This window comes from Symphalangus syndactylus, chromosome 1 (genome assembly GCF_028878055.3).
Source record: "Symphalangus syndactylus isolate Jambi chromosome 1, NHGRI_mSymSyn1-v2.1_pri, whole genome shotgun sequence".
NCBI classification, from domain to species: Eukaryota; Metazoa; Chordata; class Mammalia; order Primates; family Hylobatidae; genus Symphalangus; species Symphalangus syndactylus.
Window position 1 is genome coordinate 51,220,218 of NC_072423.2, and position 16,839 is coordinate 51,237,056.

The 16,839-nt window shown below is 41.1% G+C and overlaps 1 protein-coding gene across 9 annotated transcripts in view; it reads left to right on the plus strand.

The window, feature by feature from the left end:
• INO80C (INO80 complex subunit C) overlaps nt 1-16,832 on the plus strand; it is a 28,641-nt gene extending 11,809 nt beyond the window's left edge. For all 9 annotated transcript variants that reach the window (XM_055234412.2, XM_055234399.2, XM_055234404.2 and 6 more), the window contains 4 exons: nt 5,670-5,780; nt 6,823-6,934; nt 7,882-7,949; nt 16,429-16,832. In XM_055234412.2, the coding sequence (XP_055090387.2) occupies nt 5,670-5,780; nt 6,823-6,934; nt 7,882-7,949; nt 16,429-16,560 (423 nt within the window). In that variant the 3' untranslated portion in view covers nt 16,561-16,832. The remainder of the gene's footprint in view (nt 1-5,669; nt 5,781-6,822; nt 6,935-7,881; nt 7,950-16,428) is intronic.
• The last annotated feature ends 7 nt before the right edge of the window (nt 16,833-16,839 follow it).

Below are 16,839 nucleotides of genomic sequence, written 5' to 3' on the forward strand. Positions count from 1 at the left end.
TCTTTTTGTTAGTGTAATTTTTTTCAAGATTTATCCGTGACAGAGCATGAATCAGAATGCCATTTCTTTTTGTGATTGAATAATATTACATTTTATGGACATACTACATTTTGTGTTTTATTTTTTATTTCTTTTAGAGACAGGGGCTCACTCTGCTGCCCATGCTGGAAGGCAGTGGCACAATCATAGCATACTGTAACCTTGAACTCCTGAACTTGCCTCAGCCTCTGGAGTAGCTGGGACTACAGGCACGTGCCACCACAACTGGTTAATTTTTTATTTTATTTTTTGTAGAGACAGGGTCTTGCCCTGTTGCCTAGGCCACTTTTGAACTCTTGGCCTCAAGCAGTCCTCCCGCCTCAGCCTCCCAAAATGTTGGGATTACAGGCGTGAGTTCCTGTGCTTGGCCGTGCCATATTTTATCTCTTCATCAGCTGATGGACATTTAGGTTGTTTATGCCTTTTGGCAATTATGAATAATGCTGCTATGAATATTTGTGTACAAGTTTTTGCATGGACATATGTTTTTCATTCTCTTTGAGTGTATACCTAGAAGTTAAATTATTGGGTCATATGATAATTCTATGGTTAACATTTTGAGGAACTACCCAATTGTTTTTTTTTAAATGGTGTTTTTGCACCATTTTACGTTCTTACCAGCAATGTATGAGGGTTCCAGTTTCTTCACATCTTTGCCAATATGTGTTATTGTCTTCGATTGTAACCATCCTAGTGAGTGTGCATTGGAATTTCATTGTGATTTTGATTTGCATTTCCCTAATGACTAGTGATGTTGAGCATCTTTTCACGTGCTTACTGGCTGTTTGTAGATCGACTTTGAAGAAATTCTTTGCCCTTTTAAAAATTGAATTGTCTTTTTGTTTTTGAGTTGTAGAGTTCTTCATATATTCTGGATTTATATATATACTGGTTTATTGCTTAAGTTTTTGAGATTGGTCCAGTAGGAGCCTCTTCAAACTGGCTCCCATGTCCTTTAATATGCCCCTATCATTTTTTGGGTGCTGTTATGGACTGAGTTTTGGTACCCCCATATATTTTGTCCTGACCCCTAGTATACCTCAGTTACATTCTGGAGATAGGGACTTCAGGGAGGTAATTAAGATTAAATGAGGTCGTCTGGGTGGGCCCTAATCCCGGATGACTAGTGCCCTTATATGAAGAGGGAGAGACTCCAGGGGTGCACACAGCCTCAGGAGAAACAAAACTTGTAAACACCTTGTTCTTGGACTTCTAGCCTCCAGAACTGGAGAAAATAAATTTCTATCGTATAAGCCACCCCATCTATGGTATTCTGTTATGGCACCCTGAATAAACTGACACAAGTGCTTTCTTTCTGACACCACAAGATGTTCTAGTCTTATACTTTCCTGCTCCAGCCCTAGAGTCAGCCATTTCTTCATGGATCACTGGTTCTTAGAGAATAATACACTTGTCTCTCAGTATATGTGGTGAATTGGTTCCAGGACCTCCTATGGATACCAAAATCCATGGAACCTCAAGTTCCTGATATAAAGTAGCATAGTGTTTGCGTATAATTTGTGCATATCCTCCTGTATACTTCAACCATGTCTAGATTACTTATAATAGCTAATGCAACGTAAATGCCATGTAAATAGTTGTTATATTGTACAGTTTAGGGAATAATGACAAGGAAAAAAGTTTGTACGTGTTTAGTCAAGATGCATTTTTCCCCCACCAAATGTCTTCTGTCTGTGGTTGGTTGAATCCATGGATGCAGAACCCCGCTATACGGAGGCTGATTGTATTTAGAAAGGACGATCTGAATGTTGCTTTGCCTATTGTTCATTGTTTCCAGTCTTCTCAGTGGACAGAGCTAGGAAATATATGTGTGTGTGTATACCTGCACTACCCACACCTCTATATGTATTTCTGTAACTATCTGCCTGTATATTGAAAACTGTGAGCTCATATTGATAACCTCTAGTTTCAATCCAATTCCACAGCGCTCATCCTGGCCTTCCCCCTTTTCTTATTTGCTTTTCTACATTTGCTATGTATCTTAGAATACGTATAAAGTAGTTTCAGAATTATTAACATGTGCCCCTGTGAGAAACAAACTTACCAACTATGTATGGTTCTTTTTGGCCTTTAACCTTGGATTACATAGTGAAAATACCATATTCATAGTTACTCAGGTTATTTCTCCCTTGCCTCCCCTTCAGTGTGGTTATGTTATTTGAAAGACAAGTGAATTTGTGTTTATAGGGTTTTTAAAATTCTATTTTTTATCCCCTGCCCCATCCTTGTTGATTTTATTATTTATTTTTTCAAGTATATGAAACCTTAACATGGTTCAAAAAGTCAAAACTCTACAAAAAGCTATACTCAGAGAAGATTTACTCTCTTCTATTTCCTTCCAATCTCCCTCTCCATTCCACTGTGTTCCCCTCTGCCCCTGCAGGTAACCACACTCAGTTGTTTCTTTCCAAGCTATCCTTCCTGTGTGTTTGGCCACTGCATCCCAGCCAGAGATGCTTTCTTGTAAGGAGCTTCTGAGCATATACATCTCCAGTGCTGATGCTGGCATTCAGTCATGCCACCCTGTCTTGTTCCTTAACATTGACCAGTTAATCAATGAATCACTCATTATTTGGTACCTACTCTGTGCTAGGCACTGGGTTAGAAGCAGGGACAGAGGCTGAACTATGAAGTAAAGCAGCATGTTTTGAGCCCTCTGTGTATCCTCACGCTCTGAATCTACCCCTCTCTCCTTGTCCCCCTTTCTTCTGATCTGTTGTTCCCTGCCTGTATCATAAAGCTGCTGTTGTTTTGTCTAAACTATCAATCATATATATAATATATACTAGATGTTACTCTTACAAATAGTCAATGCAAAATAACATTGACAGCTGGATAAAACTGCACGAGGTAATGTTTGTTACTGATTAAATGTGATGGGAGAATCAAATCTTCCTTATCAGACTGGGTCTCCCAGAGTACAGGTACCTGGTAGAAATATGATTATCATAAAGGAAAAAAAAATCATACAAGCAATAGAAGTTAGTTATGTAAAAAAATACTAAATCTAACCTTTGTTGTAAAATTAAAACTGACATGGACGAATCCCAGTGAAAATAGTACAGCATAAATGAAAATGGAAAAATTGGAGACTATTTTTGCTATATAGAAAATGGCTAAATGGATATCGCACCAGAAAAGACAAAATGTAGGAAGGATGGGGAGCAAGAGGCGAGGCTGGAGAGGAGGCCTGAATTTGTTCCTAATCCCAAGGGAAGTAGAAACCACTGGCCAGTTTTAAGTAGTGGAGCATCATCATGCTTGCATTGAAAAGTGTGTCACCGGCTGAGCTGTAGAGAATCTGCTGGAGTAGGCAAGATGTGTACTGCACAGTCCCACCTCTGAATTGTATCACTCAGGAAGTTACCAGATAAACGCAAAGGACTGTGGGAGGAAGGGAGAGGGGGGTGCGGAGGGAGGGTGGGAGGAAGGAAGAGATAGATCACTGTGGGTACAGATGGTAGGAAAAGGATGAGGAATGGGCAGCCTCTCAGTTCTTACAGTTGACATTTGCACTGAGCTTGGAGGGAAGAAAAGCTAAGAAAGACCTTGGAAGTGGAGAGGATGAGGTGAAGGCGAATCCAGACAGAAGGTGGCGGCCACAGAAGAGAGGGAGCACAGGGCCTTGGCTGGAGCCCCGGCTCAGGTGGAGAGACCTGGAGAGGGGTCAGGGAAGGTGTTTGAGGAGAGAGCACCCAAAGAACTATTGCAGCAATATGAGTGGTTCTTCTCCACTCCTCTTCCCCCAACATGAATGAACGTATATATTCATATTCCACCACCACCATACTCTCTTACTAAGATAAGTAAGATTTTCACTTACTAAGTAAGTTGAGCTCCTTATCAATATGAGGGAACCAGAATAAGTTGCTAAAATTCCAGCTGAGAGTAGATAAGCTGTGTTTTAGTTAATCATGTAGTGTCTTCCATGTTCCACATGACAACATGATGACTTTTAGCCTTAACTCTTTTTTTGAAGGGTGCATGCAACCACTTTGGAACATGATTTGGCAGTGACTTGTAAAGTTAAACATACACTTACCCTATAACCCAACCATTCCACTCCTAGGTATTTGCCTAAGAGAAATGAAAACATCACAGAGGCTTTATTTGTAATAGCTGAAAACTGATAATGAACCAAATGTCCACCAAGAGGAAAATGAATAAACAAATTGGGGTGCATACTTACAATGGAATACTATTATGTTGAATAGTGTGCAAATACAATGAAACAAACTGATCCACGCAACAACATGGATACATCTCAGAAACTTTTCTTTGTTTTTGAGACGGAGTGGAGTCTCGCTGTTGCCCAGGCTGGAGTGCAGTGGCATGATCTCGGCTCACTGCAACCGCCGCCTCCCAGGTTCAAGTGATTCTCCTGCCTCAGCCTCCCAAGTAGCTGGGTCTACAGGCACATGCCACCATGCTTGGCTAATTTTTGTATTTTTAGTAGAGGTGGAGTTTCACTGTGTTGGCTAAGCTGGTCTCGAACTCCTGACCTCAAGTGATCCAAACACCTCGGCCTCCCAAAGTGCTAGGATTATAGGTGTGAGCCACCATGCCTGGCCACATCTCAGAAACTTTATGCTGAGCAAAAGAATCCAGACACTAGAGTACATGCTGTTAAATGCTGTTTATATGAAGTTCTCAAACAGGCAAAAGTAATGTGGTAGAAATTACAACAGCGGTTGCCGTTGGGACTGGAAGGTATTCACGAGGACAGAAATTGTACTAGTGTAAACTTTTGGCAAAACTCATGACAACTACATTTAAGATCTGTGTATTTCACTATATGTAAATCACATCTCAATTTTTTAAAAGTTAATTGAAGTCTGGCAAGATGGGAAGTTGTGTTACAGATCAGAAGTGGTTTCTTACTTTGGTTTGTTTTTTCTTTGTGATTGTTAGCTTAAAGGTTTTTTGCTTTAAACCATATTAGCCTCCTTGTCAGGGCACTCTCTGGCTGCTGCCAGCTGACCTGTGGCCCTCCAGCTTTTTTTCCGTTTTCCTCCCTTGGAATGCCCATGTCCTGTTGTGCCCCTTAAGCACACCAGCTCCAGTCTGGGTTCTCTGCCCAACTAGACCCTTAAAGGGGCTGGACCTTTGTTGTCTTAAAATATTAAGACAGAATTCATAAGATCAGTGGAAGTCAGAACTGTGTGGTGTCCTGGAGATTATGAGGGCTTTAGAACTGGCCTAACCTAGGTTTGAGTCCAAAAGTCAATCACTATGTGACCTTGAACCTGTTCCCCTGGGCCTCAGTTTTCTTTTCTGTATGCTGGGGATAATGGCACCTACTGTGGAGTGGTTGTCAGAATTAAATGAGCTAACATGGGTAGGACAGCCCTCCCTGTGCTTGGCACTTAGGGTACCCGGGGAACATAGCAGCTGGGGGTCCTGGCCTGTTTCTCCTGTGGCTTCTGCACAGCAAGTGCTACTCCCCATGTGGTGTGCCCTCCCCTGGGGCAGGCTACCTGCTAGAGCTCTGGGCACACTGTCTTCCCTTGCATGCCCTGTGGCATCATCATATGCCCTGTTGAGAGCAGAGGTGGGGAACTCAGCTGAAAGAAACTGACTTCTTCAAACTATTTTTATTATGTTTTAAGGGTATCAGCATGGAAGCCATGAGTGAGAATAAAATGGTGCCCTCTGAGTTTAGCACAGGACCTGTGGAAAAAGCTGCCAAACCTTTGCCATTTAAGGATCCCAACTTTGTGGTAAGCATCGAAGGTATTAGCTGAATAAACAGCCAAATGCCACACCTCAGCCTCTGATCTTGCTGGGCCTGCAGCCAAGGTGGCACTGGCATTCTCTCCTCCCTCTGTCTCAGTCACCTCCTTCTCCCCCATGGGCAAGATGGGGACAAGAGAAGGGTTCTTTCTGTTGATCTCTCAATGTGCCATATCCCAAGGATTTGGGTGTCCTTTGTGGATTCATTAAAGGATACTGTTTGGAGGGTGGGACATTTCCATGATGATTGTTCCCCTAACCTTTTCATTGGTCTTACAATCTTAGACAAAGCTTGAAATATTTAGCTAAATGAGAAGTACTTCCTCATTAGTTTCATAAGGTAAATCCAAGCTGTTGTGCTGTTGAGTAGAACACAGGGTACTCTTCCTTTCATTCTTGAGACTGGTAATAAACTGCAGCAGTTCAGATTATACTGTTAAATTTTTTTTTTAATGGATTAGTTTTGGAAATACAATATTACCAGTGTTTGCAACAGATTTTGGTATTCTTTTCCATTTTATTTTGTCATCTTTATAGGATTAAAAAAAAAAAAAAGAGGTACCCAGAAGGCTTGCCATACTGCAACTGGGGCTTTCTCAACTTTTCCAGGATCCCCAGGTTGCATGGCAGAGACTTGCCCCGAGAAGGGAGTTTAGAGATGCAGTCATGGATTTAAATCTGACTTCGTAGTAAATTTATCTTAAAGTATGAAGAAATTCATGAATGAATTCTACAAAGTTAGACCCAATAAAGGCTTTTTTTTTTTTACGTGCATATAAAGAAGTAGCCTTTTATTTCTACTCCAACACAAACTAACTCAAGTGTTTTGACAATCTGAAAATTTCTTTTTAAAACTAAGATTAACATGTTAATGTATACAGTGAAATACCTTTTAAAAAAAGTCTCGGGTCTAAATGATTGTTGACAGATGAGAGGTATATTACAGTTATGGTTAAGCATAAATGTCAGATGTCGAAATGGTAGTCTCCATTGGTTTTTGTTTCTTCTAATCCATGCCTTCAATTCAAGCACTCTGGCCACGGTGGCGCAGTAGCTGGCAAGAAGAACAGAACCTGGAAGAACCTGAAACAAATCCTCGCTTCTGAAAGGGCATTGCCGTGGCAACTGAACGATCCTAACTGTGAGCTGTCTAGAGCCTTCCATGTGTTTGTAATGTTCAGAGTAGGAACTGTCTTATAACAACCTACATTATTTTATTGTGTTTTCATCATTGTAGGAAATAATTTTTAGCTTGAGAATTTTATAGTGCCATCAGTCTGGGCAGATTATGTGTGTATTTTCTCATAACTGTATCTGTGTTGAGCCTATTTGTTTGCGTTGTCATGGATGTGTGGTTTTTAGGGTCATAGGTCCCGATATGATAATATTGGTGTTTCTACTAGACAAACTTCTTATTCAAAAGTCTATTCTTAAAATGTGTTTCCAAAAACAAGGTAACCCAAGTATAATAACAGATTTAGGAGGGTTCCTGACAACCAGCTTAAAGACCAGCTCTTTTACTTTGTGAGCCAGTGTTTAGTAAATACTTCATGCTGCAGTGTGTCCAGATTTATGTAAAACACTGTTATATGTTCTGTTCAGCTTCACTGGAAAGTACAAGTTCAAAGTTCTCACCATCTCCTACTCCACTGTACTTCTTTCATGGGGGTGACTCACATGGGTGACAAGTGAACTAGTCATTCATTTGTCTGGGTGTGGACATGAGGGTGTCAGGATGCTCAGATCCAGTTATTGGCTTGTTTGGCATTTCATCACCATCAGCCCATGTAGTGTGAGATCGTGAAAATACCTGGTGGGCAGATGAGCTTTCCGGTGGTTCTGCTGGAATAGAGGGTCTCTGGTGACAGGGCGGGGCTAGATCTGGAGCCTGCACTTGGCCTGTGACATACTGTATTGTTTCTGAGAATCCTCCCCTACTTCTCTAGTTAATCTCCAGAGACTTCTGTGACTACTTAATCACAAAGGAAATTTTCAGGAATATTATCAAATACTATTTTAGAAAAAAAAAGAGAAGGGATTTGAATGTTTTCAGTTCAGTTTAGTTATCTTTTTTTTTTTTTTCCCCAGACTTCAGTATTGATGCTCCTCCATCCTTTAAGCCAGCTAAGAAGTATTCTGATGTTTCAGGTCTGCTTGTGAGTATGATTATATCTCTTATAACATTAAATGGAAAAGATTTCACAGTAATGTCTAATTAGACAAGTGTTGAATATTGACCACAGCTGGTCCTGCCTGGAGCCTGTCTACAGTGATAGGTGATAGGTTCGTGCAGTGTATTCATTGCTGCAAACAGGCATCTGTGGGGGCAGCCTGCGGGGAGGATTGAACCAGAAAGCAGGAGACTCCAGCTTCTCTTCTTTACCTCTGCTAGTTAACTATATGAGATAACATGAAAGAAACTACTATGTATTTCTTTTTTTACTGCTGAAGTTTTAAAAACCTGCATTTTAGATGATGATTGTGTTTACAAAACCATGTTTAAACTTCCCTAAACAGGTGCTTTGGCAAAGGTTGTGACATTCAAACTTATTTTTAAGCATCAGAACCCCTTTTCAAAATGAAATCTTTTACAGAATCCAATATATAACAATATATAACAGCCTGGAGCCCACCTTTCCGCTGTGGTCTCGTGTGGATCTGGCCGCCTGTCTTCCTCCCCACTCCCCACCACAGTGACTGCTCAAGTGCTTCTGGGGAACACAATTCAGAAACTGCCAGCAGAGCTGAAATAGTGGGAAGTGGGCAAGTTGCTAAAGCTCAGGAACCTCAGAACACCGCCATTTCCTTATTTGCAGAAGGTAGAACCTAAGATTCATCTTTTTTTGTTTTGCTTTGTTTTATTAAACAAATGGATGAACTTAGAGATTCTTTTAATTAGCTCTTGCATGTCAGGGTCTTAATCCTTTTTCATCTCATAAATTTGGAAAAATAATTTAAATACTTTACATTTTAATGAAAATATGACTCCAACTTATCTAACAAATTGACCAAATTAATTACGTACAGAGGAGAATTGCCTTCTTTGTTATTATTATGTAATATCCCTGTTTGTCCCTGATAATATTCGTTGTTCTGAAGTCTACTTTGTCTGAAATTAATATAGTTACCCCAGCTTTCTTTCGTTCATGTGTGGATGGTATATCTTTCTTGATCTTTTCACTATTTTTTTGAGACAGAGTCTCTCTGTGTTGCCCAGGCTAGAGTGCAGTGGTATGCTCTTGGCTCACTCCAGCCTCTACCTCCTGGGTTCAAGCGATTATCCTGCCTCAGCCTCCCGAGTAGCTGGGACTACAGGCACACGCCACCACGCCTGGCTAATTTTTGTATTTTTAGTAGAGATGAGGTTTTGCCATGTTGGCCAGGCTGGTCTCGAACTCCTGACCTCAAGTGATCCTCCTGCCTTGACCTCCCAAAGTGCTGGGATTACAGGTATGAGCCACCACACCTGGCCTATCTTTTCACTTTTAAACTATCTTTGTATTTAAAGTGGATTCTTGTTGAAAGCATATTGTTGAGTTGTTGGGTCTTTCTTTTTGTTTTTCTTTTGGAGGTAGAGTCTTGCTCTTTTGCCCAGGCTAGAATGGAGTGGTGTGATCATAACTCACTGAAGCCTTGAACTCCTGGGCTCAAGTGATCTCCCAACAGCAGCCTCTCAAAGTGCTGGGATTAAAGACGTGAGCCTCTGCACCCAATGGATCTTGCTTTTTATCCAGTCTATCAATCTAAGAACTGTTGTCCTTAGGCTATTCATATTTAAAGTGATGTTGATATGGTTGTATTTAAATCTACCATCTCACTAGTTGTTATTTGTTCCATTTGTGTTTGCTTATTCCCCTTTTTCTGCCTTCTCTGGATTTATTGAGCATTTTTTAATAGACTATATTTTTCAGAACTGTTCTAGATTTATGAAAAATGGAGACAATAGTATAGAAAGTGCCCATATAACCCAAACTCAGTTTCTGCTGTTATTAACATCTATGGTATATTTTTTACAATTAATGAACCCAATAGTGATATATTATTATTAACTAAAGTCTATAATTCACATTTCCTTAGTTTTTACCTAAAACTATATCAAATTTAGTCATCCTGTCTCTTTAGACTCCTCTTGGCTATGCCAGTTTCTCAGATTGTCCTTGTTTTTAATGACCTTAACAGTTTTAAGGAGCACTAGTCAGGTATTTAGTAGAATCCTCCACTACTGGAATTCCTCTGATGTTTTCTCATGATAAAACTGGGGTTAATTGAACATTTTAAAATTCTGTTTGTTTTCTTATTATTTACACCTCTTTTAAAAATTATGAATGGTTACTTTCATGTTTACAATATACATTTTAAATAACCTGAGTCTATTTTCAAATATTTTACCACTTTGTGCGTAATGTGAGGGTCTTCTAGTAGTGAATTTCGAATTCCAGTCTCTCATTCTTTGTTGTCATATAGTTTTCTTTTACATATGCTACAAACAAAATGTATGGCTGTTAATTTGTGCTTTAGACAGTTACCTTTTAGAGAAATAGAAATAAGAGAAAAAAGAACTTTCTTTTATCTTCATTTCATTCTGTTTCCACCCCTTTTTCATTTTGTTGTCTATTTCCAAGTTGCAATCTGATGTCATATTCTTTCTACTGGAACAATTTACTGTGCTTTCTTATAAAGTAGATTTGCTGCTAATGAAGTTCTTTCTTTTTTTGTTTTGTCAAAGAGCCTTTATATCTTCTTCATTTTTTTTTTTTTTTAAGACAGGGTCTTACTCTGTTGCCCAGGCTGGAGTGCAGTGATGCCATCTTGGCTCACTGCAGCCGTCTCGACCTCCCAGGCTCAGGTGATGCATCTACCTCAGCCTCCCAAGTAACTGGGGCTACAGGTGTGTGCCACCATGCCTGGCTAATTTTTTGTATTTTTTGTAGAGATGGGATTTCACCCTGTTGCCCGGGCCTGGTCTCAAATTCCTGGGCTCAAGTGATCCTCCTGTCTTGGTCTGCCAAAGTGCTGGGATTACAGTTGTGAGCCACTGCACCCAGCCTTGTTCTTCCTTTTTGAATGATATTTTCAAAGAGTATTTTTGAATGACATTTTCAAGTCTGGGCTGACAGTTTTTTCTTTCATCACTTTTAGGATGTCAGTGGTTAAATGTTGTCTTTTTGCTTCCATGGTTTCTGATGAGAAGTTTGATGTAATTCTTACCTTTGTTCATCTCTATGTAATGTTTCTTGTTTGACTGCCTTCAAGATCTTCTCTTCGTCTTGTTTTCAGCAGTTTGAATATGACTGGGTATTATCGAGTATGACTCAGGGTATTATTTTTCTGGTATGTATTCTTGATGTGCTCTGAGGTTTTGGATTTGTGGTTTGGTATCTGTCGAGAATTTTGGAAAATTCTTGGCCATTATTTCTTCAAATATTTCTTTTGCCTTGTCTTTTTCCCTTCTTCTAGGATTCCAGTTACACACATGTTAAACTATTTGATAGTGTCCCAAAACTCTTGGATGCTCTGTTCTGGTTTGTTTGCTTTTTAAAACTCTTATTTCGTTGCGGTTCAGTTTGGATGGTATCTACTGATGTGTCTTCAAGTTCTTTACTCACTGTATAGAGTATACCAATGAGTCTATTGGAAGCATTGTTTATCTCTCTAATTGTGTTTTTAATTTCTGGCTTTTCTATTTGATTATTATAATTTTCATGTCTCTGATGAAATAACTTTCTTTTAAATTATTTATTTATTTAGAGATAGAGTCTTGCTCTCTAATCTACGCTAGAGTGCAGTGATGTGATCACAGCTCACTACAGCCTCAAACTCCTGGGCTCAAGCGATCCACCTGCTTCAGCCTCCCCGGAAGCTAGGACTACAGGTGTGCGCCACCACACCTGGCTAACTTTTAAATTTTTTTTTATAGAGAAGGGGTCTTACTGTGTTGCCCAGGCTGGTCCTGAACTCCCGGCCTCAAGCCATCCTCCTGCCTTGGCCTCCCAAAGTGTTGGGATTACCAATGTGAGCCACCATGCCTGACCTGAAATAACTTTCTATCTTGCATGTTGTCTCTCCTTTAACTCCATCAACATATTAATTACAGTTATTTTGAATTTCCTGTCTGATAGTTTCAAAACCTACATCATATTCGGGTCTGGTTCTGGTGATTTCCTTGTCTTTTAAGACTACTTAGTCATTAAGTATATATATATATATTATATTTTAAGTCCTTGAACACATAATAGCTGCTTTAAAGAAGTATTTATCTGCTATTTCCAACATTTGGTTCATCTTGGCCAGTTTCTATTGACTGCTTTTTTTCTTAACTGTGCGTCACATTTTCGTTTCTTTGCATCTGCAAGTTTTTGATTGTGTACTGGACATTGTGGATGATATATTGTAAAACTCTAGATTCTGTTATCTTTCCCTGAAGAGTATTTTTTTCCTGTGGTAGCTCAGTTACTGACTGATCACCTTTGTTAGGACAGGTCTCCAGAAAGCCCGTGATGTTTCCCAAGCTCCTTTAACTTAGTTGCACTTAACTTCTAAGTTCTTTATCCTCTTCCAGTCTTATTGAAGTTTGGTGTTAGGCTTTGTTGTGGTGAGACTAGAATAGACGGTACTCAAGGGTATGATTTTTTTTCCTAAGCCGTGGCCTTTCTGTTGCCTTAGCTAGGTGCCAGGAGTGTTATAGAGATCTCTCTATTCTGGCTGGGCTGGCACTTCAGCAACTCCTAGCACTGCTCAACCTCTGGATTTTCTGTTTCCCTCTTAACCACTCTCCAGTAAGACGTATATAGTCTTGCCTTGAACATGCATAGCCCAGCCCATGGTTATGGACTCATGTGGAATCCCAGACTGACTTTTGCCTCCCTTCCAGGGCAGCTCCCTCTTCTGTTACTCAGCTTTGCCAATAACAGGTGTTTCCGTAGCCCCTGAATCTGAGCTTTGCGTGAGCTCCACCTCTGCCCTACGGTCAGGAAATTGTCACAGGCAGAGGGAGTTTGGATGATCCTGGAACTTACCTTGTGAGCTTCTCTTTTCTCAGGCATTGCACTCTTGTGCTACCTCTTGTCTGTTGCCTGAAAATGGCTACTTCATGTATTTGGCCTGTGTAATAGTCGTTTATGGCAAGAGAGCTCATCTGGCACCAGTTATTCTGTTATGACCCAAAATGGAAATCTCTCCCTGTGTCATTTTGAGTTTCTGGAGGCCACAGTTTATGGCCAGACTTGGAGGGTGGTTCCTCAGAATGTCGGCTTTATCCTTATTGTTTCAGGCAGCTCATCTGCTAGTACAATGGTTTTCACACATTAGGAGTAAGGAGAATCATTATTCCAGGCCCCTTTATGACATTGGCAATGGACTTGTCACATTACACATTACCTAAAACCTCTTGCCCCACTGTATGTAGGAAATAAGAAATTCTGAATAGACAAATAACTCTTCCAGTTCATTAAAGGACAATCCCACAGAAGAATCAGCAAAAAGGATATAAATAGGCAATTGCCAGAGAAGAAATATAGATAACCAATAAGTAGATATTCAGCTTCACTGGTAATTAGGAGAAAGACTCATCAAACAGGGAAGAAATTAAGACATTTGATTATACATTTTGGCACCAAGAAACAGAAATGGGTATCTTCATGCATTGCTGTTTTGAGGTGGGAACATACACTGGTACTGCTTCTTTGGAGGACAATTGGAGCAGTCTGTTGAGAATAAAAAAAAAAAAAAAAAAAAGCCTCTGACCTTGCAATATGCCTTATAGGCAGCTCCCTAGAGAAATAGTGTGCACAAAGAACTTCATGCAGAAATGCTTATGAGAGACCGCATTTGCAAAATGCTGGAAGCAACATCAAGGTCTATCACAGCGGATATTTTCATACTGTTCTTGAGCTCAATGCACAGTAACAACATGGCTAAATTTCCAGGATGTAATGTTGATTGACAGATGCAAAGCAATATAGACTGCATGGTGCCACATATATAAAAATCAACACACGCACACACACAAATTGGGTTATTTCTCTTGTATGTTTACATATGTGTATAGGGGTAGACGTAAAAAGTCTGGAAAGGTGCCCACTTAGCAGTGGTTTCTCCTGGGGAAGACAGAGGACTTTTGGATGGTAGATGGTAATAAATGAGGACGTTAGTCTTATCTGTAATGTTTTCTTTTAATTTTTTTAGAGGAGAACATGTTCATCTGTTGCTTATATAATTTAAAGTTACATAATTAAAAAGTAAAGCCTAGTTCACATTTACATTGACACACACCTGTTCCTAGCCAGCCATGTGACTATTTCCCCTGTGCCTAGGCATGGCAGCAAGACTTGCAGGGTCACACCTGTGTTCAGCACTCGTTACAGAGCTGTGAAAAGTGTATTCTGGGTGAGACGGGCAAGCCGTGAATACTGCCTGTCACCCTGCAGCAAGGGGGGCCTGAAGCTGTTTGCTGGCTTCCCTGTGGGAAGTTGGCCTTTGCTTATTTCACTCAGGCTCAAAGGATGGCATCCAGAGGAGGGTGGACTGTAGGTGTGAAGCTCTTTACTTGTTCAACTCCGGGGTGTCACTTGGCATCCTTCCTTCTATTCAGAATCCTAGATGCTGGCCCCTGGGTCCAGTTCAGTCTGTTCAGGTTTTTGTTGGTGCCACAGGATCTCTGTGTTCTACACTGTTTATTCAGCAGCCCTCTTGGCAGTGAGGTCTGAACTTGGGCGGGCCGGCTCAGCACAGTTTGCTGGTAGGAGTGAGGCAGCCACAGACATGGAGCTCGGCCGAGGCTGGTTCGTCTATGGAGGCCAGATGGTCCATGCCAGACACACATGCCTGCACTCTGCTCGGAACTGCAGGGCAGCCTCTCCTGCTAGTTAACCTAACTTCCCTCACAGCCAGGATCCCTCAGAAGAGACTTGTCACTGTTTTTCTAATGAAGCCTTTCCTTATATTACTGTCATTAAAGGAAATGTGGTACAGAAAGGTAACATCTAGATCAAGCCAAGGGATCAAAGTTTTATTTTATATAGAGCTATTAGTTAATCTTAGCCTTTTAGGAATAAATCCCATTTCCTAACACACAGCAGTTAAATACTTAGAGGGGTCCCCAGTGGCAAAATGGAAGACTTTTTAGGGCACAAGAAGCCTATAAATAAGTTCCCGACAGCTTGTTGCTTTTTTATTGAGTGTTCCCTCCCTTCCTAAATCACAGGATTACTGTGAGTCTAGGTCCACACAAAGGTGATCCACATTAAAGTAGACATCTACACTTGAATAATTGGATGTTATCTGTCTAGACTTTAATAGCATCTTTTATAATTTTTTTAAAGGAGCTCAAAATGACTCACCCTCATGTCTTTTGTTTCAAAATCCGTAGAAGCCCATGTGCTTGGAGGTATATAGTTAGTGAATTATTTTCTCCACTTGGCACATGGGGAACAGAGACCAAGAGAGAATTTTGATATGTCTGGGAAACAAGTTCTCTTTTCTGTGATGGTCCCAGTTGTCTGTTTGTTTATTCATTCATTAATCATTCATTTTGTTATTACAAACCCTGACTGGAGGCCCTCTGTGTACTCTGCGTTGCACTAGGAGCCAGTCTACAATGATAAGCAAACCACAGGGTTCCTGTCTCATGGACCCTCATAGCCTAGACCATCATCAAAGAGTCATGTAGATAATAAACTTTAAAGCAACAGAGATATGCATTCTACTGGAATATTTTTGCTGCTGTGAAAGTGGAGGGTGAGGTTCTGACCTCCTGTGGGGGTACAAATAGGCTTCCCCAGAGGTGTAGCTTTGGGGCCGAGTCCTGAAGAATGAACTGGTGATTACTGAGCAAAGTGGGCCGCAGTTGGGGTCCCCTACCAAGGAAAGGACAGATGGGGCATGGTAAGAGGGAGGAACTTAGAGGCCAGGGACAGTTGGAATCAGAGAGTGGGGATGTGTGGCTAAGGAGGAGGCTGAGGACAAAGGAAGGCCCAGAGCCGAGGAGCTGCACTGAGGACTTGGGCCTTTGTCCCAAGAGCAGAGGAGCCATTTTGAGAGATTTTATGCCGAGGAATGACATGATCAGAATTGCACGTTGCAAAGAAGATCCTGGCTGCAGTTCTAGGGGAAGGGTGGGTGTGAATGGCCAGTGATGCACTACAGAGTTGCTCAGGGAGGCATGGAAGTGGCGCAGGGGGTGTTGGAAGAGCTGGAAAGGAGCATGCTGGAGGTAAGTGGAGTGCAGCAGGGAGGGGCACATGCCCAGCATGCAGGGCGTCGGCTCCTGCCTTGAGGAGCACAGACCTGGGACATTTGTTGGAAAGAGGCAGGAGTCTGAAGGCAGGGAGGGATGACCATCATGAATTCAATCTTGGACCTGTTGCAGCCCTTGAGGCACCAACAAGAAGGGTCCCAGAGTCTGATGTGGTTATTCCCCTTCCTCTCGTTCATACCCTGAAGTGTTTCTGGAGTCTGGGAAGGTCAATGAGCCTGTGCCACAGTGAGGGATTTAGTGTTCTTGGTGGCGGAGTAAGACGTAATGAAAATATATATCATTTTCAGTGAAATAGAAAAATTTTTTAAACTCATACTTGAACTTAAAATATCCCTACCAGCAAAAACTTTCTGCCCTTCCCTGTGCCTCTTTCCACCCAGGCCAACTACACAGACCCCCAGAGCAAACTGCGGTTCAGCACCATTGAAGAGTTTTCCTACATTCGGAGGCTGCCCTCTGACGTTGTCACCGGCTACCTGGCCCTGAGGAAGGCCACGAGCATCGTTCCCTGAGCCCCAGAAAGGGAGATGAAGTGGAAAGCTGTTTCAAAAACAGACTCTGGACTCGTGATTTTGTTTCACGGAAACAAACTCGTTCTGCTGTCAATCTGAAAATGCCAGTGCTGTGCCTTGGAAAAAATGTTTGGCTTTAATTTAAGGGTTTTTTTGAGTGTGTGTTTTCCCTTCAAGTGTGATATTTCCTGCTGAATTAAATTATACTTCAGTTGTTGCCTCAAGTAAAGGTGTTTGACAAGAAAATACAGTAAAACCATACTTTTCATTTATCCCAAG